At 35.2% G+C, this 19,872-nt stretch overlaps 1 protein-coding gene across 2 annotated transcripts in view; it reads right to left on the bottom strand.

Moving 5' to 3' along the window:
• Positions 1-14,157, bottom strand: part of LOC126723561 (subtilisin-like protease SBT1.8) — a 90,777-nt gene extending 76,620 nt beyond the window's left edge. For both annotated transcript variants that reach the window (XM_050427120.1, XM_050427119.1), the window contains exon 1: positions 11,808-14,157. In XM_050427120.1, the coding sequence (XP_050283077.1) occupies positions 11,816-14,107 (2,292 nt within the window). In that variant the 5' untranslated portion in view covers positions 14,108-14,157 and the 3' untranslated portion in view covers positions 11,808-11,815. The remainder of the gene's footprint in view (positions 1-11,807) is intronic.
• Between the last annotated feature and the right edge of the window lie 5,715 nt (positions 14,158-19,872).

Here is a 19,872-nt window from a genome sequence, read left to right as displayed (position 1 = left end):
CTCGCAAAACGAGCCCAACCATCGAACGAACAATTCCCCGTCATCGCCAATCGGTTGGCCTTCATCATTTAACGGCAACTGAATTTTGTACTCACCAGTCATTGCCCATATGTCAGCCAACCTTGTTTTCCCACGTTTTCCAGGCCTATTTTCTGATGCTCGATTATGTTCCGGTGCTGGATTTTGTACCGGTGTTTGGGTTTGAACATAATCATCTGTATCTACAAGACCAGCAATATTAGAACTGATTTAACAAAGCTTAGAACTAGTGAAAAATGTCACACCACGCAAAAATTATGCATCTACCAATTGAAATAATAAAAGGTTTACGATTTCATGGTTACAAAACATAAGTAAATTTACGCCTTTCTCCCACGCATTCATGTAACCCACTTACGTAGCTTTCTGAAAAGACGAGCAACCATGCTTCGTCACGGGTTGCCTTCAATTAGCCTTAATAAATTTGGATTTAGAATATATAATTTCAACCCGATCTTCTCTTTGATCATTCAACTTCAGCAAATTTGTTTACCAATTTCCTAAAGTTAATTGATAATTAGAAATTGCTAGCTTAATTAAGCAAGTATAACAATAATCTACAAGAACATATCACATTTTTTTTTAATCTCTCTCCGGATAGAATGATACCCAAGATGGAATAGATCCTACATACTTGGAATTGATAATCAAGGTTTTGCATTTTTCCACACTTTGTTAATTTGGAAATACAGAGGGAATGTCTTGGTTATACTTTACTGCATATAGTTGGCTTCGAGTCAAGTATATAACATGTCAGGAACATCCCAATTGAAAAACCAATGCCATGAAATTGGACTGAAGTGATCGAATGGACCATAGTGGACCTAAAGGACCGAGGTAGACACTGTAGGACCAAAATAGACTGAGCAGAAATGAATGGACTGAGCAGACCAAATTGGACCAAATAGACCAGAATCGACTGAATTGGACCCAAAGGAAATTAATGGACCAAAGTCAGCAGAATATACTCAATATACCTTGATATGTTAATTATATTATGAAATGATGTAAACCACCAACTCATAATTGAAATTGCAAAACATAAATTAATCCTACAATATTAAAAAACTGTGAACCAAATGAATTCCTATATGTATTAGCTAGAATTGATCTAAGCATCCAATAATAAACATCAAACCTTACATTCGAAAACATGACCAATACCTGGAGCTAGTGTCTCATCATCGTCACTTGCCACCGGTGTTGCCACCGGTCTTGCATCCTCAGAAATGTGGGGTTCCTCATCAGCTGCCTCCACCTGTTGTCGTGACTGTGATGATCCTTGCCCAACGTAAACAAGTCGCAATTGACGTTTCCTCCCCATTGTTGCGTCCAACACCTTTTACAACACAAAGAGGAAAAATGGTTAAGAAGCACAAGTCACAAGTCACAAAAGAAGGTTGTTAAGAAGGTTGTACATTCCTCACAAGTCACAACATACATGTAGCAATAACGCAAATGTAATAACTATTTCCATTAAGAGTAATGTATCATAATTTTTTTTTTCTTTCTATTAAATTATACAACGAAATTAAGATTTTGTGTTGTGAATCTTCAAAATTTATAAATTAAATAAAAAGATTGACTGTGTTGGGTGATTTAAAGTTTTTAAAGCCTCACTTATTGTAACTATAGTCGTATTTGTAACATACAGAGAAGACAGTCAAAATGAATGCAGCTATGATCATGTGAAACTTTGTACTTCTTACAAATGATACCTATAGCTACGTTTTTAAAAACACTGGTATTTGTGGTGGGTTTTAGCTACATTTATAAGGAACGCGACTATAGGGCATCTATAGCTAAATTAGGGAATAAGTATTAATTGTAATCAAATATTACACCTAGGTGCATTTCCTAGAAGGCAAGTCATGAAAAGAAAGCTACCTTATCTTCAGCAAGCTGTGGAAGATGAAAAATCACAGATGACTCAGTGTCTTCCTACCTGAAACCCCCATTACGAAGTAAAAATGAAGCTCAAGAATTCTTAACATAATAGAAGATTGCACCACATGTACACAATGTAGTACAATCATGTAAACATGTAAGATGTATAAGAAAGCTATATATTATATTACACACCAACTATGAGTACTTTTATTTTTATTTGTAAGAAAAATCTGCAACTACATACTTATGTCACCGCTGACCTCAAGGACTTCATTTTAATTGTTATTTTATTCGAACTCATTTTAAGGGAACTGATGTTTGGTTAATGACAAAATATAATAGAAAAACGATTATCTTGCTTACATAAGTGATTTTTAATAGAATTGTAATAGAGCACATATACTAAATGCTATGTATGATGATATTGTAAGTCCAAAATAGAATATATTGTTGCCCACTCCTTTGAGGTTCCAAGAATTGGTCTAAGTGAATTGTTACGAACAAATCGATATGATTTGTTGATTCTATATTAGCAGGAAAGAACTGAATGCATCCATGTAATTAGGTATTACTTGTTAGGAGTCGATTGTCACATTTTGTTATGGAGTTTAAAGTTTATTTAATTTATGAAAAGCGTTAGTCAAGAAGAAAGTTGTATGAAGGGTTGAAAATAATTTAATTTATGAAAATTTATTTCATTTATGAAATAAGTTAGTCAAAAGAGAAGATGTATGAAGTGATAATATCTATATTTAGGTACTTCCCAACTTATTAAATTAAGAGGAATTTGAAATTAATTGCATATACACACACACACTCAGGCATCTCTTCATGCAATTAATATGAAGAGTGAGATATTCACCCATTAAAATATAAAACCACTTCCCTTTCCAATACAATACTACACGTTGGGTATGTTCCAACTGTGTTTGTTTTACAAGTATCTTTTCAAAATTTGTATCATACGGCTACGTATGTCTCAGATACAGCCCTATGATACAAATCTTAATCTATATAATTAAAAGAAAAGAACAATTACAACAAAAAGAGTTACAAAGATGCAAGGACGCATCAAATTAAGAAAGATAGTAAGCACAACGAAGAAAAGGCGTGGGAATTGGGCGGGTACCAAGATAGAATGAAAGAAAATGAAGGTGAATGGCTTTTGAGAGGCGTCTGGATTTTCTTGCACAGTGACCTTGATTTTTTGTGAACTTTGTGCCTCTGACTATAATTTCAAATCTTTGCGAACAACATCACCTGTGAAAGACATGTAAGGAACATGTTAATTAATAGAGACATGTACACGTGCTCAACAATAGTAGCTGCTTATCAGTTGCAGTTTCATGCAAATTAGAGTGGATTGTGCATACAAGTACATAGTTAGAAACCTTTCTCAAAGCTAAACAAGTCCATTTGGCAAAGATAGGCGCTTTCATGAGTACCAAAAAGATAGGCGCTTTCGTCTTGGAACAATTGTTGCGATGCTTACTTAATTTTATTTTGTAACATAGCAATGAGATTTATTCCTTTCTTTTAGATTATTTTAATATATTTTATACCAACATAGAAAATATAATATAAAGTATATTGTTAACCTTATCAACTGAACCAACTCCGTAAACAAACACTATCAAATTTCACAACTACCATAAGACATCAATAATCATAGTAAAATAAGACAAACTAGTCAGTAAAATTTTCATAATTAAAATTAAAAAAAAAAAAAAAAAAAATCCACTTCAAGGTCCACCAATAGTTGTACCATCTAGAAACTTAACAAAAATTTTTCCTACTTTGTAGTTTGTACGAAACCAATCTAAAGTTTGGTGATTTAAAGTTTGTACCATCTCGCAATAGTTATTCCTTGAAACCTTGGTGATTTAAAGTTTTTACCCTAAAACTTTTGAAAGCTTCAACCAGCTTTAAAGTGGTAATAAATATCATTGTCAATAGGTTTAACGGTATAGTGGGCGGAGATTATCTCTTAAGTTAGAAATATGTCTGATAATGACAGTGATGCAGAAGAAGATGATTTCTGGATGCCTCCAGTGGGAGATCGTTGGGATTTTGATGATGGAGCACACACACAGCAGCACACACACAGCAGTAGCAGCGCGCACACACACACACACACAGCAGCAGCAACAACACACACACACACACACACACACACAGCAGCAACAACACACACACACAGCAGCAACACACACACACACACACACACAGCAGCAGCAACAACACACACAGACACACACAGCAGCAGTAGCAGCAACACACACACACACAGAAGATCAATATATATGACCAGCACTACATTGGTGTCCATGGTCTATGTAAGCTGTGCAACCAATTAATTTAATTTATCACAAAAGATAGCAAATTAACTCTAAAAGACTAATGTACAAGGTTATTAATATTGGCTTTAATCCAAAAAGTTTTATGCTTCCTACTATATGTCAATAAAGTTCCTATTAATATAAGATCTATCATGGGAGAAGTACTTCCTGACTGAATATCGATCATGAAGATTCATTTTAACTACAATGACAATTTTCAGGCATCAAGTAATTATCTCTACCCATGAATTACATTATCTCTTTAATTTTCACAGAAGTTACATCCAAACAGCTCAAACGTGCATTTCAAGTTGACAATCTAATACATTAATTTCCAACACCGTGCCATTTCCGTTAGCTTTTGCTGCATTCAAATTTTCTTTTGAGCTGGCCCAGATAATTAAAGGTACAACTTAGACTAAAATGTCATGGAAAAAGGGAAATATTGGGTCCTCGCATGCATGCAACGTATATACTACATACTATGCATGGTAATGAACTATAGTACTTAAAAAATGTATCATGGCGCACAAGGAGAGAGAAAAGGAAATTGTAGGTCCTTGCATGCATGCAATGTACTATATAGTATATACTATGCATGGTAGTGAATTAACTATATATGGTACTTAATAATGTATCATGAGGCACGAAAAGAGAGAAAAGGAAAAAATAAAAAATAGGAAGAAATGCGATATTTGACAAGTCTTTTGAGAGAATAGTCTTTGAATAGTCTAAGATTCTGTAAAACTTTCACATCATAAGAAAAAGAAAGGGCTTAGAGGCCATTATATCCCTTGTACAAGTAGCAAAGAAATTAACCTCAATGGAGGATGCAACAAATTCGACGAAATTAGTGTGTGTTTATTTCAACATTTGGTAGGAATAATTGGTTCAAACGGCCTCTACCAATCAAATTGTTTATTTAATGCAGAAGAAATTAGTGTGCGTTTATTTCCAAGAATAAAGCATCCATGTTTGACTATGTTTGCCATTGTATTTTGAGTGAAGGACTAAATGGAGTCGATCAAAGAAATGAAGCTACTGCAGGGTCAGTGCACTGACCCTACAGTAAGAACATATGTAACAATAACAACAATCAAGTCCTCAAAATTTTAGAGTCGATCATGTCTGTTTTGAAAAACATGCCACATCCATTTACTACTCTCCGTATGTGTCTTTCTCGATTAATAAGTATCAGCTGCTTCCATCATACATTTGTACTTGATAAGGAAAAAGAAAGAAAGATATTATCATGTTTGAGCAGCTAGACTCGAGCTCTATACAAAATATTGATAATTGAAATTAACATATATAAAACCGTACTGACCAATTGACGTACGTTGTTCCCTTCAATAATCTATTTGCTATGTCTAACACAAAGAAAGAAAAATATAAAAAGTGTTAAGACAAGTCAAAGACTCTCTCTCTCTGTCTCTCTCTCAAATCTCAACATCAACTAAAGATTTAACATTATTAAAATAAATTTGACCTTCCTGTAATGAACTATTTACTCGGAGAAAAAAGACCACTACCACTATTATTGTCCAGGATGCAATGTGTGTGTTAGCAAGGTAGTGGAGAAAAGAGAGAAACAAGAGATGCTGAAGACAAAAAAATGTTGCACGAAATCTTTTGTACCCTTTGGGGAAAAAATTGTCACAAATCCAAATATATTAAGTTTTTTCAAAGGGAATGGACTGGACTGGCATCACATTAGTCCTACACAATTCTAGGCTATTCCAACATAGTCAAAAGAAATAGCTATTATATGCCCTGAGTATTATCTTTGTAAATAGGACAATATCGTATGTTAATATGTTGTATTGTTTGCCTGCATACCTACAAATCTTTAACTTCTTTAGCTTTAAAAGGAATTGACAATAGGAATAATATGCTGTTCACAGTTCATTTAAAATACAAACACACACCCAAAAAAAAGATATGAGAACTGACCATAACTGACCGTCCAAAACACAAGGCTTGTTAACGTCGCAGTCTTTTGAGACCATTAGTTTAACCAATTATTCATTACTGAAAACTTCATCGTGCTGGGAATATTATTAACACCATACTTGACTATCTTGCACTACAAAAAATGCGGGCTATAGGGCAAGACATAATCGGTTGGAATTCAGGTAGTAGCTAGTGTAGCTAGCTAAATATACTAGTTGATCAATATCCATCAAGACAGATAATTAGTCTTCAATCAAAAATAAGCCAGCATGTTGACAGCTTTAAGAACTGCTCTTAAAAACATATACAGATGTCTTATGAAAGTATTTTGTTATTGTGAAAAATAGCTTATCTAAGTTCTATGCAGATTAGGGTATGCTTGTACGTTTTAGCATGATAAATAATTAAATAAATATAGTAGTTTCTTGTATCCAGCTTAGGGGGAAAAAAAAAAAAAAAAAACCCGGGACAGAGAGACAGAGGACAAAAGTAAAAAAAAGAATCATTTTCTATGAGGAACCCACTTTGCCAATTCAAACTTTAATGGAGACAAGTCAATTTGATGTATCTCTTGAAGGAAAGCTTTCAAAGCCATTACTTCCAGTGATTGTCATGGCAATATTCGTAAGTGTACTCTAGCTAGTTTTCTAGCATGAGATAAGCAATCTAAGACATATTATTTTTGTCAAAAGGTGTGGCCGGAAAAATAATTAAAGGTGAGGTGGATCCAACTCAAAATATTAGAAAAAATTAGCAGAGTCGGATATGATTAAAATAAATTTATTATTGCATTCTGAAAGTGAATAACAATCTCAATGATTATTATTCACTTAAAAAATGTCCCGGTTTTGTTTTTTAATTATGATGAAGGGGACAATGATGTATACATAACAATAGAACAAACACTGCACTGAGGCCACCGACAATGTGTATATATATTTTCAAAGAATGAGTAAGATCACAGTCATACTCTTGATAATTAAATAATAATAAAGATTTCGCAATTGAAAAGGATTAACTGGATTATAATATCATTCATTAGAAAACAAAACAAAATTATAATATCATAGTTGAAAGAACGATTAAATTTATTTCGTCTCTTTTACTTATAAAAAAATTCACAACTTTTTATTGGTTTGAAAATTTTAAAACAGAAAGTAATACTTAGAGATACAACATAAGTCTCAGGTCCAAGTACAATATAATTTTTGGGACTATTATGGCGAGACAGTAGTGTGCAGTACAAGAGACAATAGTGTGCAGTAAAACATGTGTAATATACAAATATGTGTGCTGTATAAGACAAGGTAAAGTGGGCTTAAAGCTCACTGCCAATTACATGTTAACAATATATGTGTTATATAAATATGTGTGATGTACAAGATAAGGTAAAGTGGGCTAGGTATGACTGTATATTTTATTACTTGAGTTTGAGGGAGCTATTAACGTGTGTTATTGTGTACTATACATTAACACATACGATCTATATATTATTCGTTAACATATACTTGTATTGCATACTAATGCCTATTATATGTTAAAAGTGATGAAAGCTGATTTAAGCAACAATGCCATGCGTTACATTTAAAACGCCATGCAAATCATGAAGATAACACATGGAATGGCCTGAGACACCTCAATTGAATGAATCTCAAGCAACCGCTTGTATATTCATTTTCTTTTTGAGTTAAAGGTAAGAGATCTCTTCGATCATCCATGTAAAATCACTGAAAAATATTCTCATCTCATGTGCTAATAAATCCAAATTTGTATCTTGACATGAACTTACATGCAAATAATGAGTCTAGATAAAAATAAGTAAATACTTGTTAATTTAATTATTGTAACAAATACTGTGAAGTTTTTTACGTGCTATACTAATATATTATATTCTAGTATATTACGTAATACATTTGAAAATTCTTACTTCGCTTCTACAAAAACAATGACACATCCTAGCTACAACCATTTTTTTCATAAGAGACAACCAGATGGGGAAAAGTTCAGCATCAGCTTTCCCCATATGCAATTATCAACAAAATAAGAGGAAAAAAGAAAACAAAAATAAGAGTTATTATTATTATTTTGAAATAAAATTTTATTTGTACATATTGTGTGTGTATATATATATATATCTTTTATTTTTATTGTTAGCATATTGGTAGAGTTTAAAATTCAGTTTATCTTCTTTTATTATGTAAAGTTTTCTAAAGTTTCATTATTTTAGTAAGTTTCAGTTAGATTATATTAGAATCTAATATAATAAAAAAAAGTTATTATTATACTGGCCAGTATAATAAAAAACAAAACAGATATAAAATAATCCTGCCTACATAAAAAATAATAATCCTGCCTACATAATAAAAAAAGTTATTATTATACTGGCCATGGCCTAATCCTGCCTACATAAAATAAAAAAAAAAAATTCATTAATATCTTGCCTTAATGATAAAGAAAAATTCCCACAAAACAGATATAATGGGCTTCAAATAATTATATTTGTAATTAAAAAAAGTTTTATTATTTTAGATATAGTTTATTCCTTGCTTCCTTACAAAAACAATAAAATGGATCCAATAATAAATAAATAAAACTTTAAAAACAAAAAAATTATTCATAAAATTAAAACTGTACCATTTCTACTTTCCACTTTCCATAATAGAGTGAAAAGGGAACTTTCCACATTAAAGGTCACAAATTGCAACAGCCACAATATCTCCAGTTGAATATTCTAGTGGCACTCCATCAAATCAAAAGCCATGTTCAATTGCATTTTCAGACTCCAGACACAATGGAAATCAAAACTACAAAACCTATTTTCTAAAATTGACCAAAATAACCAGCTGAGTTATGACTGGTGAGAAAGGTTTAAGTCCAGACACAGTCTTCAATATAAAGCAACAGAAAAATGAAAACATTGAACAAACACCACCTCAAAGTAAAATTTAATACTCACAATCAATGGAACTAATTAATAAAGCTTACCAATACAAGACACAGTCTTCTTTCTGACACTGGCTTGATTTGAATTCAACTGGGACAAAAGAGCACTTAAAAGCAGCCCATGGTCACATCACATAAAATATCAAGACATTCACATTTGATCTCAGTGCTTTTTCCCTAAAAAGATAGAAGCACAAAATTAGCAGGAAGCCTACAATTTATCAATGAAAATGATACAGAAAGAAATAAATAAAATACCAAAATGATAGCATAGGAGATATAACATAAAATCAATCATACATTGCCTTTGGGGAGCCATATTATATAACCAAACCAAACCAAAGAGATAGAAAATGGGGAAGCCAAGATGTTATCCCAATTCAATTTTCTCTTCATTTCAATGCTTTCAACTACTTTCCTTTTTCTGAGTTTTTAATGTTGGCATACTCTGTTCTATTGAGTAATGCATTCTTATCTTCTTTTCAAGTTACACTGTTTGTTAATACACACAAGATCTGCTGACCAACTAAGCACATTAAAATTATTTTAAGTCTTTTCAGATGCATTCCTTTTTATTAGGTAAATAAATTCATTAAAAAAGAAGTGCAATCCCAATACAAAGGATGTGTACTAAAACAGCACAAGGATGCATTCCTTTTTCTGAGTTTGTAGTGTTGTCATACTCTTCTATGTTATTCCTGAGTAAAGTTATTTTCAAGTTTCACTAAGATAGTCTACTCTTCTATGTCATACACACACACACACAGCAGCACCACACACACACACACACAGATATCAAAAACCCACCAAGCAAAAATGACAAACATGAATAAACCCAATATGAATTCATCGATCAAACATCTCCAAAACCAAATATTGAAATATTGAAATATAAAACCAAATATTGAAATTGAACATTTATACCCAAAATCAAAACCCTAGATCAACGGCCGAAACCCTAAACCTAAAATTGAAACCGTAAAGCAAAAATAGGAACCCCAAAACAGGAATCAAAACAAAAAATTTTGAAAAACTTACCGCTAGTCGGCCTTGCGAGAATGGGTGTGTGCCAGCGATCGATGAGAAGGAAAGGAAGAGGAGGAAGAGCGGAGGGAGGAAGGGGATTCACATAGGGTGGAACTGATGTAGCTTGAGATCGGCGAGAGTGGGCTGAGATCGGTGAGGGGAGTGTGAGATCGGTGAGAGTTGTCTCAGATCGGTGAGGGGAGTGTGTTGGAGCGGTGAGAGTTGTCTGCAATCGGTGAGGGGATGTGCGAGCGGTGAGGGGACTCTGTTGGAGCGGTGAGGGGAGTGTGCGATCGGTGAGGGGAGTGTGGGCGATCGGTGAGGGTTTTGTGCGATCGGAGAGCCAGTTTTCTGTTTCGATGGTGAGGGGTTTCACGTTTCTGTTTTTTTGTTTTTATACTGAAACTTGAAGCTGCGTTTCAAACGCAGCTCCAGACTTGTACTGAAACTTCAAGCATTTCTGAAGCTGCGTTTTTTAAAAAAACGCAGCTCAAGCTACAATTAAAAAAAAAAAAAAAAAAAAAAAAAAAATTAGCCGGACTGGCCTGAAGCCGCGTTTTGGAGCCGCGTTGCTCGAAAACGCGGCTCCAGCCTTTCCTTTGAGCCGCGTTCTTGGAAAACGCGGCTCAAAGGATAGGCTGGAGCCGCGTTTTGGAGCCGCGTTTTTGGAAAACGCGGCTCCAGCCTTTCCTTGGAGCCGCGTTCTCCAAAAACGCGGCTCCAGCCTTTCCTTTGAGCCGCGTTCTTGGAAAACGCGGCTCAAAGGAAAGGCTGTAGCCGCGTTTTCCAAAAACGCGGCTCCAAAACGCGGCTGCAGACCGCGTTTTTTGTAGTGGCAAATCAAAGAGTACAGGCTTGTAGAAGAACGGTACATTTTGATGAAGAAATAGGATTGCAGGAAGTTCTCTTTGGTGGGAATGCGGAAGTTATGATTAAAACGAGACCAGTTTTGCTCATTATGGTCATGTAATTGACAATATAACGAAAATGGTTTTTTTTTTTTTTTTTTTTTTTTTTTTTTTGAGAAACAAGAAAATGGTTACTAGTCTAAGATGGTCTCTGCTTTTTCAGATGTTACACGCAACAGTAATATTGTTGCTTATGCGCTTGCTAGTTTCTAGGAGGCAAAACTTTCAAGTCAGCCTCAAGTATGGTTAGAAGACACACTTGAAGATGTAGCTTCTATTGTATTTCGTGATATAGTTTAGTTGATCTAATCAAAATTTTAGACTGGATTCTTACTATATATATATATATATATATATATAAAGCAACCTCTTTAAATAGATTAAAATTGGCATACTATTATACTGTCTTATTCAACTGCAGAGGTTGAACTCAAAAACAACACCATCTCTTGCTACTGCAAAAGTATTACACGCTAGACTCTTTTCACTGGTCCTAACAGTAAATTAGGACCACTGTTTTTATTGGTACATACAAAAAAATACCATATATGACAACTTCAATCTTACATCACATAGCCAACATATAGTTATAACACGACAGTCTTTTGAAATTTTCTTGATCAACAAACCCTTTATTTGAACTGAGAAGGAATATAGCCTAGACACCCTCGGCAATTGATCATAGTATTTATCACGGGAACATGCCAATATTGTCTACTAGAAATTGATAGCCACTATAGGACTTGATACTATGTGGCTATCTTGATCTATCCATTTGAGAAAACCATAAATTACCTTCGAAAATTCTCTACCAAGCTCAATGTTCACAACAAAACTTCGAGTCTGATATTTGCGGGTGAATGTAAGAGTCCTTGGGTTCACACTTATTTTCAATCCAGTCGGAATGTTCTCCAAATGTGCCCGGTAAACAGCTTTATCATTTCCAACATTTGTCACAACCCTGCTAAAGTTCATTGCTACTGGATATATGGTTTTGGTTGTGAGTGCGGCCGTGAAAGAGGGATAGTTTAGATCATGAATAGATTTGTTGCTGCAACTCCATTGAGTTCGTCTAATGAGAGCACTCATTTGCTTCTTAGTGTGTTCCACGCCACACAGAAACTCAATATAATCTTGGAAACCCATGTCATAGATGAGTCCTGGATCCATCGCTTTATTCGGATTGATGTGGCCTGCCCCAAACTCCAGAGGTGAGCCAAAATCATTTGTTAATTGGCTTTTAATAATTGTGCCAGTATTGTCCATGGCATAGGCCGTGGTCATCATAGCCGATCGGATAGCTGCTGGGCTCCACTTGGGGTGGATTGCTTTCAGTAAAGCTCCAACCCCAGCAACATGTGGTGTCGCCATTGATGTGCCCGACATTAATGCATAATCTGTAACCAAATCATAGTTTCCGACTTTGATGTACTTAAAGGGTAGAGACGCGGCTAAAACATCAGCTCCTGGAGCAATAATATCTGGCTTTAAAATTCCTGGAGTGACTGGATTCGGACCTTTCGAAGAGAAACTGGCCACTTGAGGGGAAGGCTTTGTACCCGACCTCGTTAACACAAACCTCATGTCTTTCACTTTTGGGTTTTTCACCCTCGTCACATACTCTTTAACCAAAGTTTCTGACTCAGTTGGCAAAATAAGGCTCGGAATGCTGTACTCTTCATACGATAATGGTAAGTAAACATCAGTCAAGAAGATTGCCACATAAGCACCTGCCCTCTCGACCTCCTTAATTTGTTGAGAAATATTTGAACTTGAACTATCACAGATGACTACCTTTCCTGCAACCTCCTTTCTATCCATTGTTTTGTCCTTGCAAAGTGCTTTGCTCACGTTGTCTTTGCCATAGTACAATGGCAAATCAGTAATGAAAACACTCTCCGGAAAGTATGAACTACCTTCAATGGAAACCCCATTTTCTAGAGTCATTTTTGCATAAAACTCTCGACCAAGTGTACCAGCCCCAACAGTTGTGATCCAAGGTGCTACGTTGTCTACTGTCTTAAAATAATAATCATTGCTAGCAGCACAGACAACAAAAATCCCTTTCTCAATTGCTGAAAGAGAACCCAAGGCAATATCATTATTGAAATAAGATGTCATATTAAAGCCAATAGACAAAGACATTATATCAACCCCGTCAAGAATTGCATGTTCCATGCCAGCAAGAACATCACTCGTTAAACCCAATCCGTCTTTTAGCCAAAGGGCTTTGTAGACAGCAAGACGTGCACGAGGAGCCATCCCAATGGCTGTGCCTCTTGCATATCCAAAGTAACTTACTCCAGGAACATTGTTACCAACTGCTGTGGATGCTGTGTGCGTTCCATGACCACCAAAGTCTCTTGGAGAAAGATATTCGCCATACTCAGATAGGTTTAAACCCTGAGCTAGGATTCCTTTGTTAAAAAATCGAGCCCCAATGAGTTTCTTGTTGCAGTATGAAGGGCTAAAAGCCGTGCCATTCTCACACTTGCCCTTCCATTTTTTCGGCACGGGTGGCATACCCTTGTCGTTAAAACTCTCGCTTTCTGGCCAAACTCCTGTATCAACCACGCCTACGATCACATCTTCTCCATACGAGGCAGTAGGCCAGATGCCAAAGTTTTCTTGTAGCCCAAGAAACTTAGGGGAGTAGGTTGTCATTGACTTAACAAAGGACTCTGGGTTAGTGGCAAGGTGAGATGGAGATTCCTCAATCTCAGATAGCTGAGAGGGTGTGAGCCTAGCGCTAAAGCCGTGCATAACATGGTTGTATGAGTACAACAATAGTTCTTTGTCATCAGCAGGAGATGACGACAATGAATTTAGGATGGAACGATGCCATGACTCATGGGTTAAGAAAGATTCTGGTTTGTGAGTATGGTCCATGTGGATGATATATGTTTGGTAGTTTTCAGATTTGGACACTGCATTGACAAAAGGAAGCAAAAACAATAGCAAACAGAGTAGTTTACACCGTGAAATCAGATGAGAGAAACTCATCTTCATGGTTTTGGTAGTGATGGGCTATTGGACTTGGAAACAATGCTAATAGAAAGGTCAATATATAGGGTGATAACTTTAACGCACGCACTCACTTTTTTTGCACTAAATTAAAATATGTGAGTGGTTGATATGAATGCCTTATCTTGGAATCCTCCTTTACATGGACACAATAATGGAAGAAGTAGAATATCTTTTTTGTGGACCCCTTGTAAAATCCTGTCCAGTACGATCATCTTTTCTATGACAATTTGGTGTCAAAAACTAATAATTCTACAAGTTAAAGCTCGCTCGGCTTTACACCCTACACTCATTAACCCTTTTTTTTCCAGACCCAAATTAAACCTAACTTGATCGAAGTCACAGCGGTGGCCTTAGAAATTTTATTTAAGAGATTATTAAAAAATTAAAATTTAATTTTTTTTTTAATAAATATGAAACTTGAATATATCAAATTACAGACAAAAAAAAAAAAATTACAATTTTCTTTCACAAATTTTTAAATTTTGAATTGTTACACAATAATTCATTATGAGTATTTATTTCTAACATGAATGACCTATCTATAAAAATTTGTGGCGTTTGGAGCTTTTGGCAATCAGGCTTACTGGATTGGCTTAAAGAAATAGCAACACTAATCATTAGAGAAAAAAACAAAAAAAAAAACAAAAACATAAAGGCTTAAATAAAAGGCAACAAGAGGAAAAGAGAAAAGACAGCGGAGTCTTGGATGCATCTGTATTGCACGATTTGACTCATGCTTCTTGAATTATTATCCGATCCACTTGGAATTTCATTCATGTAGATTTATGGTTTCAATTTAATTCTTTGATGTATGTTAAATCTGGCGTGTAATCCATCTCATTATGTGTTTATGCATTTTCAAAATTCAACTCTTCTTCTTCTTTTCTTTTCTTCTTTCTTTTTTTTTTTTTTTTTTTTTTTTTTTTTTTTTTTTTTTTTTTGGCATCATATAAATTATAAAGAAGAAAAAAAATTTTCTCCATGTCAATTCACTAGCCATCTAGAATTCACGTCTAGTCTAGGGTTGAATATTTGCATCTTTTTTTTTTTTTTGAAAAAAATACCGAACTTGAATATTAATAAGGAGCTGGAAAATCAACAACTATAACAGAATCAACATCTGGTGGAATAGACTCCATCTAGACTAATAGAGGATAAAAAAGCCTTACTTTTTGGGCAACTGCATTACCTTGCCTTACAGTACGAGAGAAATTATATTCACATCCTTAAAATGGGCCCCGCTGACTTTTTGAATTTTCCATTAGAGGGTGGGAGAAATTTACAATTTAAACAAAAAATTTATTGACAGCCACCCCCCCAAATTTAGCTTTCTCAAAATTTGGTGTCAACAACTAGAGAATTCATTGTTCAAGAATCTAGTCACAGAGATGGTATTACTTAGCTGGCTATATCATATTATAATGTGGCTATGGCTCTTGACGATCTGAGAGAGAGAGAGAGAGAGCTGGGGTGGGGGGAGATTCTGTTCAAATAATTGTATGAGGTGGGAAAATATTTTATCTTTATATGCAAATATGATGGAAGTGTTGGGGAGATAAACACCTTGGGGAGCTTCCTTGAATAATTAATATAGCATATTGAGACACACTTTAACCCAAAAGGCCTAAGCCCCAATGGGTATGTGCTCAATTATGTTATATAAACCACTCATTCTTCTCATATTTATTCAATGTGGGACTTCACTCACACGTGTAACCCAACAAATCTCCCCCTCACGTGTGAGTCTGCCTCTTTATGGGCTTTCAAGACCTCTTTGTGGGTCATGAACAAGTCCTACTCACTCCCCCTTGCCTAATGGGCTTTTCACTTCATCAGTGCGTTATCCATGGGTCTCTCGTACGCCATCCATGGGAACCACGTGTCAACCCTGCACGCACATCCATGGGAACCCCGTACGTCCATGTCCATGGGAACCTCGCACCACACCATTATTTAGCACCATTAGCAATATTCCTTTGTTGGGCTTTTTTCTTCTCCAGGATCTTTATGTGTGGGCCGTTAAGGCTTTCTCTGTCCCCGCTGGGTAGGGACCATGAACACCTCACCACCTTTGCCGCACACCACCATGAGCTCTGATACCACTTGTTGGGGAGATAAACACCTTGGGGAGCTTCCTTGAATAATTAATATAGCATATTGAGACACACTTTAACCCAAAAGGCCTAAGCCCCAATGGGTATGTGCTCAATTATGTTATATAAACCACTCATTCTTCTCATATTTATTCAATGTGGGACTTCACTCACACGTGTAACCCAACAGGAAGTGCATGTGGGAGGTAATTTACCCTGCCCCAATTAGCACAACAACCTATGAGAGAGGACTAAATACAGACATAATTCAACTTTGAGGCTCTATAATTGAACCCAAAACATGGCCGCCCCATTTATAATGTTCCAGCAAACCAGACCTGATGTCCCAGCCTTGTTGATGCATAGTTTCCAAAAGTTCTTTAAAAATATCAACCAATAAAAATCCTACATGGTAGATAACAGTACTACAACCATTTAATGCATGAATAAAGAAAATTATTTTACAACACTTTTGTTATTAGTCTAGAGATTTTGTTAGTTTAGTTAACATCAGGTCAGAAATTTTTAGGTTATGTACCACTTTTGATATGGCCCATAAATCCTAAACGACCTAAGTTTGAGGCAAAATAACATTCTCAAAGGAATCAACATGGGAAGGCCTAAAATAGACATCTAGGAGTGAGAAAATTCAAAGAATAAGTTCTCACCAAAGGGTTGAGTTCGTTAAAATATGCTGACGTTAGAAACTAAAAACACTAGTAATGAGTAAAAGATCTAAAAAGTAAAAACACTAGTGAAGGTTAAAAATATCTTTGCACATGGAATATTCCTCAAGGGGGGGAGAGTCATTTTGTAAAACCTCCCTTGTAATTTGCCCAAAATAATTTTATTACTAAAGAGAGAGACACATATTACATGGTGAATTAATAGCATATAAGTGTAGCAGAGAAGGAAATATGAAAACAAATGCTTGCTTAAGATCATTTTCAACCTACGAAGATCAATAGATGAAGAATGAAATTAACAAATACATACCACACTTTCGGGTACCCCTGGAGGGGGCAAGGCGAGGTTTTTTGGTGGAGGTCCACGTAAATATGATCTCTTGTCAAATCACCACTCCCCAAATTTCCCATATGTTAGCTCACCTTGAACATCAAGCTACTTCAGATAAATATTTTGTAATAAATTAAAGATAGTGAGTATCTGCTAATAAATAAAAATGTAAGCTCAAGCCTAGTAGCCTTGCAAAATTAAGAGAAGAATATGATGATGAAAAGGCCAGTTTTAGAAACTAAAATAAAGAAAAAGCAAACAAAGGAAGATATTCAATAGCAAACAGCCATACTTGGAATAGCAGATTGTCATAAATAGACAAATTGGGGAAGAAATAGTACCTATAAGTTGTAGTCACATCCATAAGTGTAATGAATGATAAACTTTTTTTCAAGTTCCATATCCCATGGGGGCTGGGGAAAAAACAAAAGAAAAAAAAACCAGGCTTCTAAGAAGAGCTTCGATAGATGTATATAGCAATGTTGTTTAAGGTATTTACTAAAAATCAAATTCAAAATGAAAATCTCCTGTTAATAGTTAATAAAAATACCTTCAACAAAAAAGAGACATACCTGCAGCAAAAAGTCTTTGCGAAGAATATGCTGCACACCGTGCAAAGTAGAAGCTACAGCATAGGCAAACCTGGGTTTAAACAAGGAAACAAAAGCATAGAAAAAGTCAATATTCATAATTTCATATCAAAAGTTCTAGTATCAACTTGCAAAATGACAGTCACTTTTATCCTCTTGAATCGGATAAGTACAAAATAGTCACTTATTTTCAATGCTTACATTTCTAAAACCCATCCAAAAGCTTTATCAGTGCCTGGGTCATCTTTCATTTTCGAAGAAACATTCATCCATGTAGGTGCAATCTTCTCCAATATATCCTGAATTAATGAAACAATGACTCAATCCACAAGTGACTACTTATTTAGCAATCAAAAAGAAAATAACTCTTAAGACAAACAAAATAATTAATAAACAATAGCATAGCCAAGAAAAGAATAACATTTTTCTAGTGTTATTACATGACTGTAGAATTTGAGATAGGGGATGAGGTTGTAGTTATGAGAGAGGACTAAAAATATGCCAACAACAAATGGAATGTTATAGGTAGTTCTAGCCAAACTTTGGCAGCCCCACTGCAACATAATGCAGCTAAGAAGATTCCAAGGCCCATTGATATACTAAAATTCAAGGACACCCAGTAACCAATTATCTAGAATAGGTGTCAACAACTAGAGAAATTCATTGTTCTAGAATCTACTCACAGAGATGGTATTACTTAGCTGGCTATATCATATTATAATGTGGCCATGGCTCCTGATGATGAGAGAGAGAGAGAGAGAGAGAGAGAGAGAGAGCTGGGGTGGGGGGAGATTCTGTTCAAATAATTGTATGAGGTGGGAAAATATTTTATCTTTATATGCAAATATGATGGAAGTGCATATGGGAGGCAATTTACCCTGCCCTAATTAGCACAACAACCTATGAGAGAGGACTAAAAAAGGCCTAGGTAACTGAGTTTAGAAAGGAATTTGAGGGACTAAAAAATGCTAGAAATTAAGAGCCTTAGGGTGGGAAGATCAGTTGTCTATGTATGCGATGTAAGTGTAGAATTTGAGATAGGGGATGGGGTTGTCGCCATCAATACATTCAATATGCATATATTTTCCGAAGGCATATTCATATGCTCAAAAATTCACAGTCTAGACTTCATTTTTAATTCTTTTTTTAATAGTAACAAGTGGGGATGAAACCAATGAAATAACCTTCGGAGAAAACGTCTAAACTACAATGCTCTTAATGTCCTTTGTGTGCGATTGACTCACATGTAGTGCAGTAGACCATGGTACACCAGGCTAGATAGCTCCAATATCAGTTTCATGTTTATGACAACATCGTAATTCACTTTTTTCCCCCTATCATATGAAAATTAATCTCTTCAGTTCTAAAAGCATAAAATTAGGGGAGAATTGAATTGAACTACAGATCCATTTAAATTTTAAGCCTTGCAAAGGTTTTAGGTATTTCCTTACTTATTTCTAATAAGTATTTTCATATCACCGAAAATATGAAAGCTAATTAATGGCTTCATTTTTGGTATGCATTTATTTTTGTGGCATCATTGTTGTTTGATATTAACTAATGAGCATTGTCTGAAATTATACGTTTACTAGATGGAAGGGGCTGAAGAGCACGACAGATCATGCGACACATGTGCTAGCTGTGTATCGTGCGTCACTGTCAAGTATACGGGCACACCAGGTATTCTACCGCTTCATGTCACAAGGATATAATTCTCCATATTTTTGGTTTTCACTTTCTAAGGTTGTCAACTACTGCATGTGTATAGTTAATAATGTAACTTTGGTCGATTAGACCATAGATATACAAGGAATTAGTTACGAATTCCGAAAAAAGGTGGGCAGTCACTATAAAGTACCTTCATTAGTAATTTTACACTAATTTGATTCCACATATATTTAGCTGTGTATGCTTAAATTTTCTTCCTCAGTTTTAGCTAGTGCAACCAGTAGTATTTAGGTGCATCTTACCATGTCAAATCCAACAAGAGGGGGAAATAGAATAAGAGGAGGAAATAGGTCAAGAATGTCTTAGGATTTTTAGTGAA

Source organism: Quercus robur, chromosome 4, assembly GCF_932294415.1.
Source record: "Quercus robur chromosome 4, dhQueRobu3.1, whole genome shotgun sequence".
Lineage (NCBI taxonomy): Eukaryota > Viridiplantae > Streptophyta > Magnoliopsida > Fagales > Fagaceae > Quercus > Quercus robur.
Note: the sequence above shows the minus strand (reverse complement) of the source record. Positions and strands in the feature narration are given on the sequence as shown.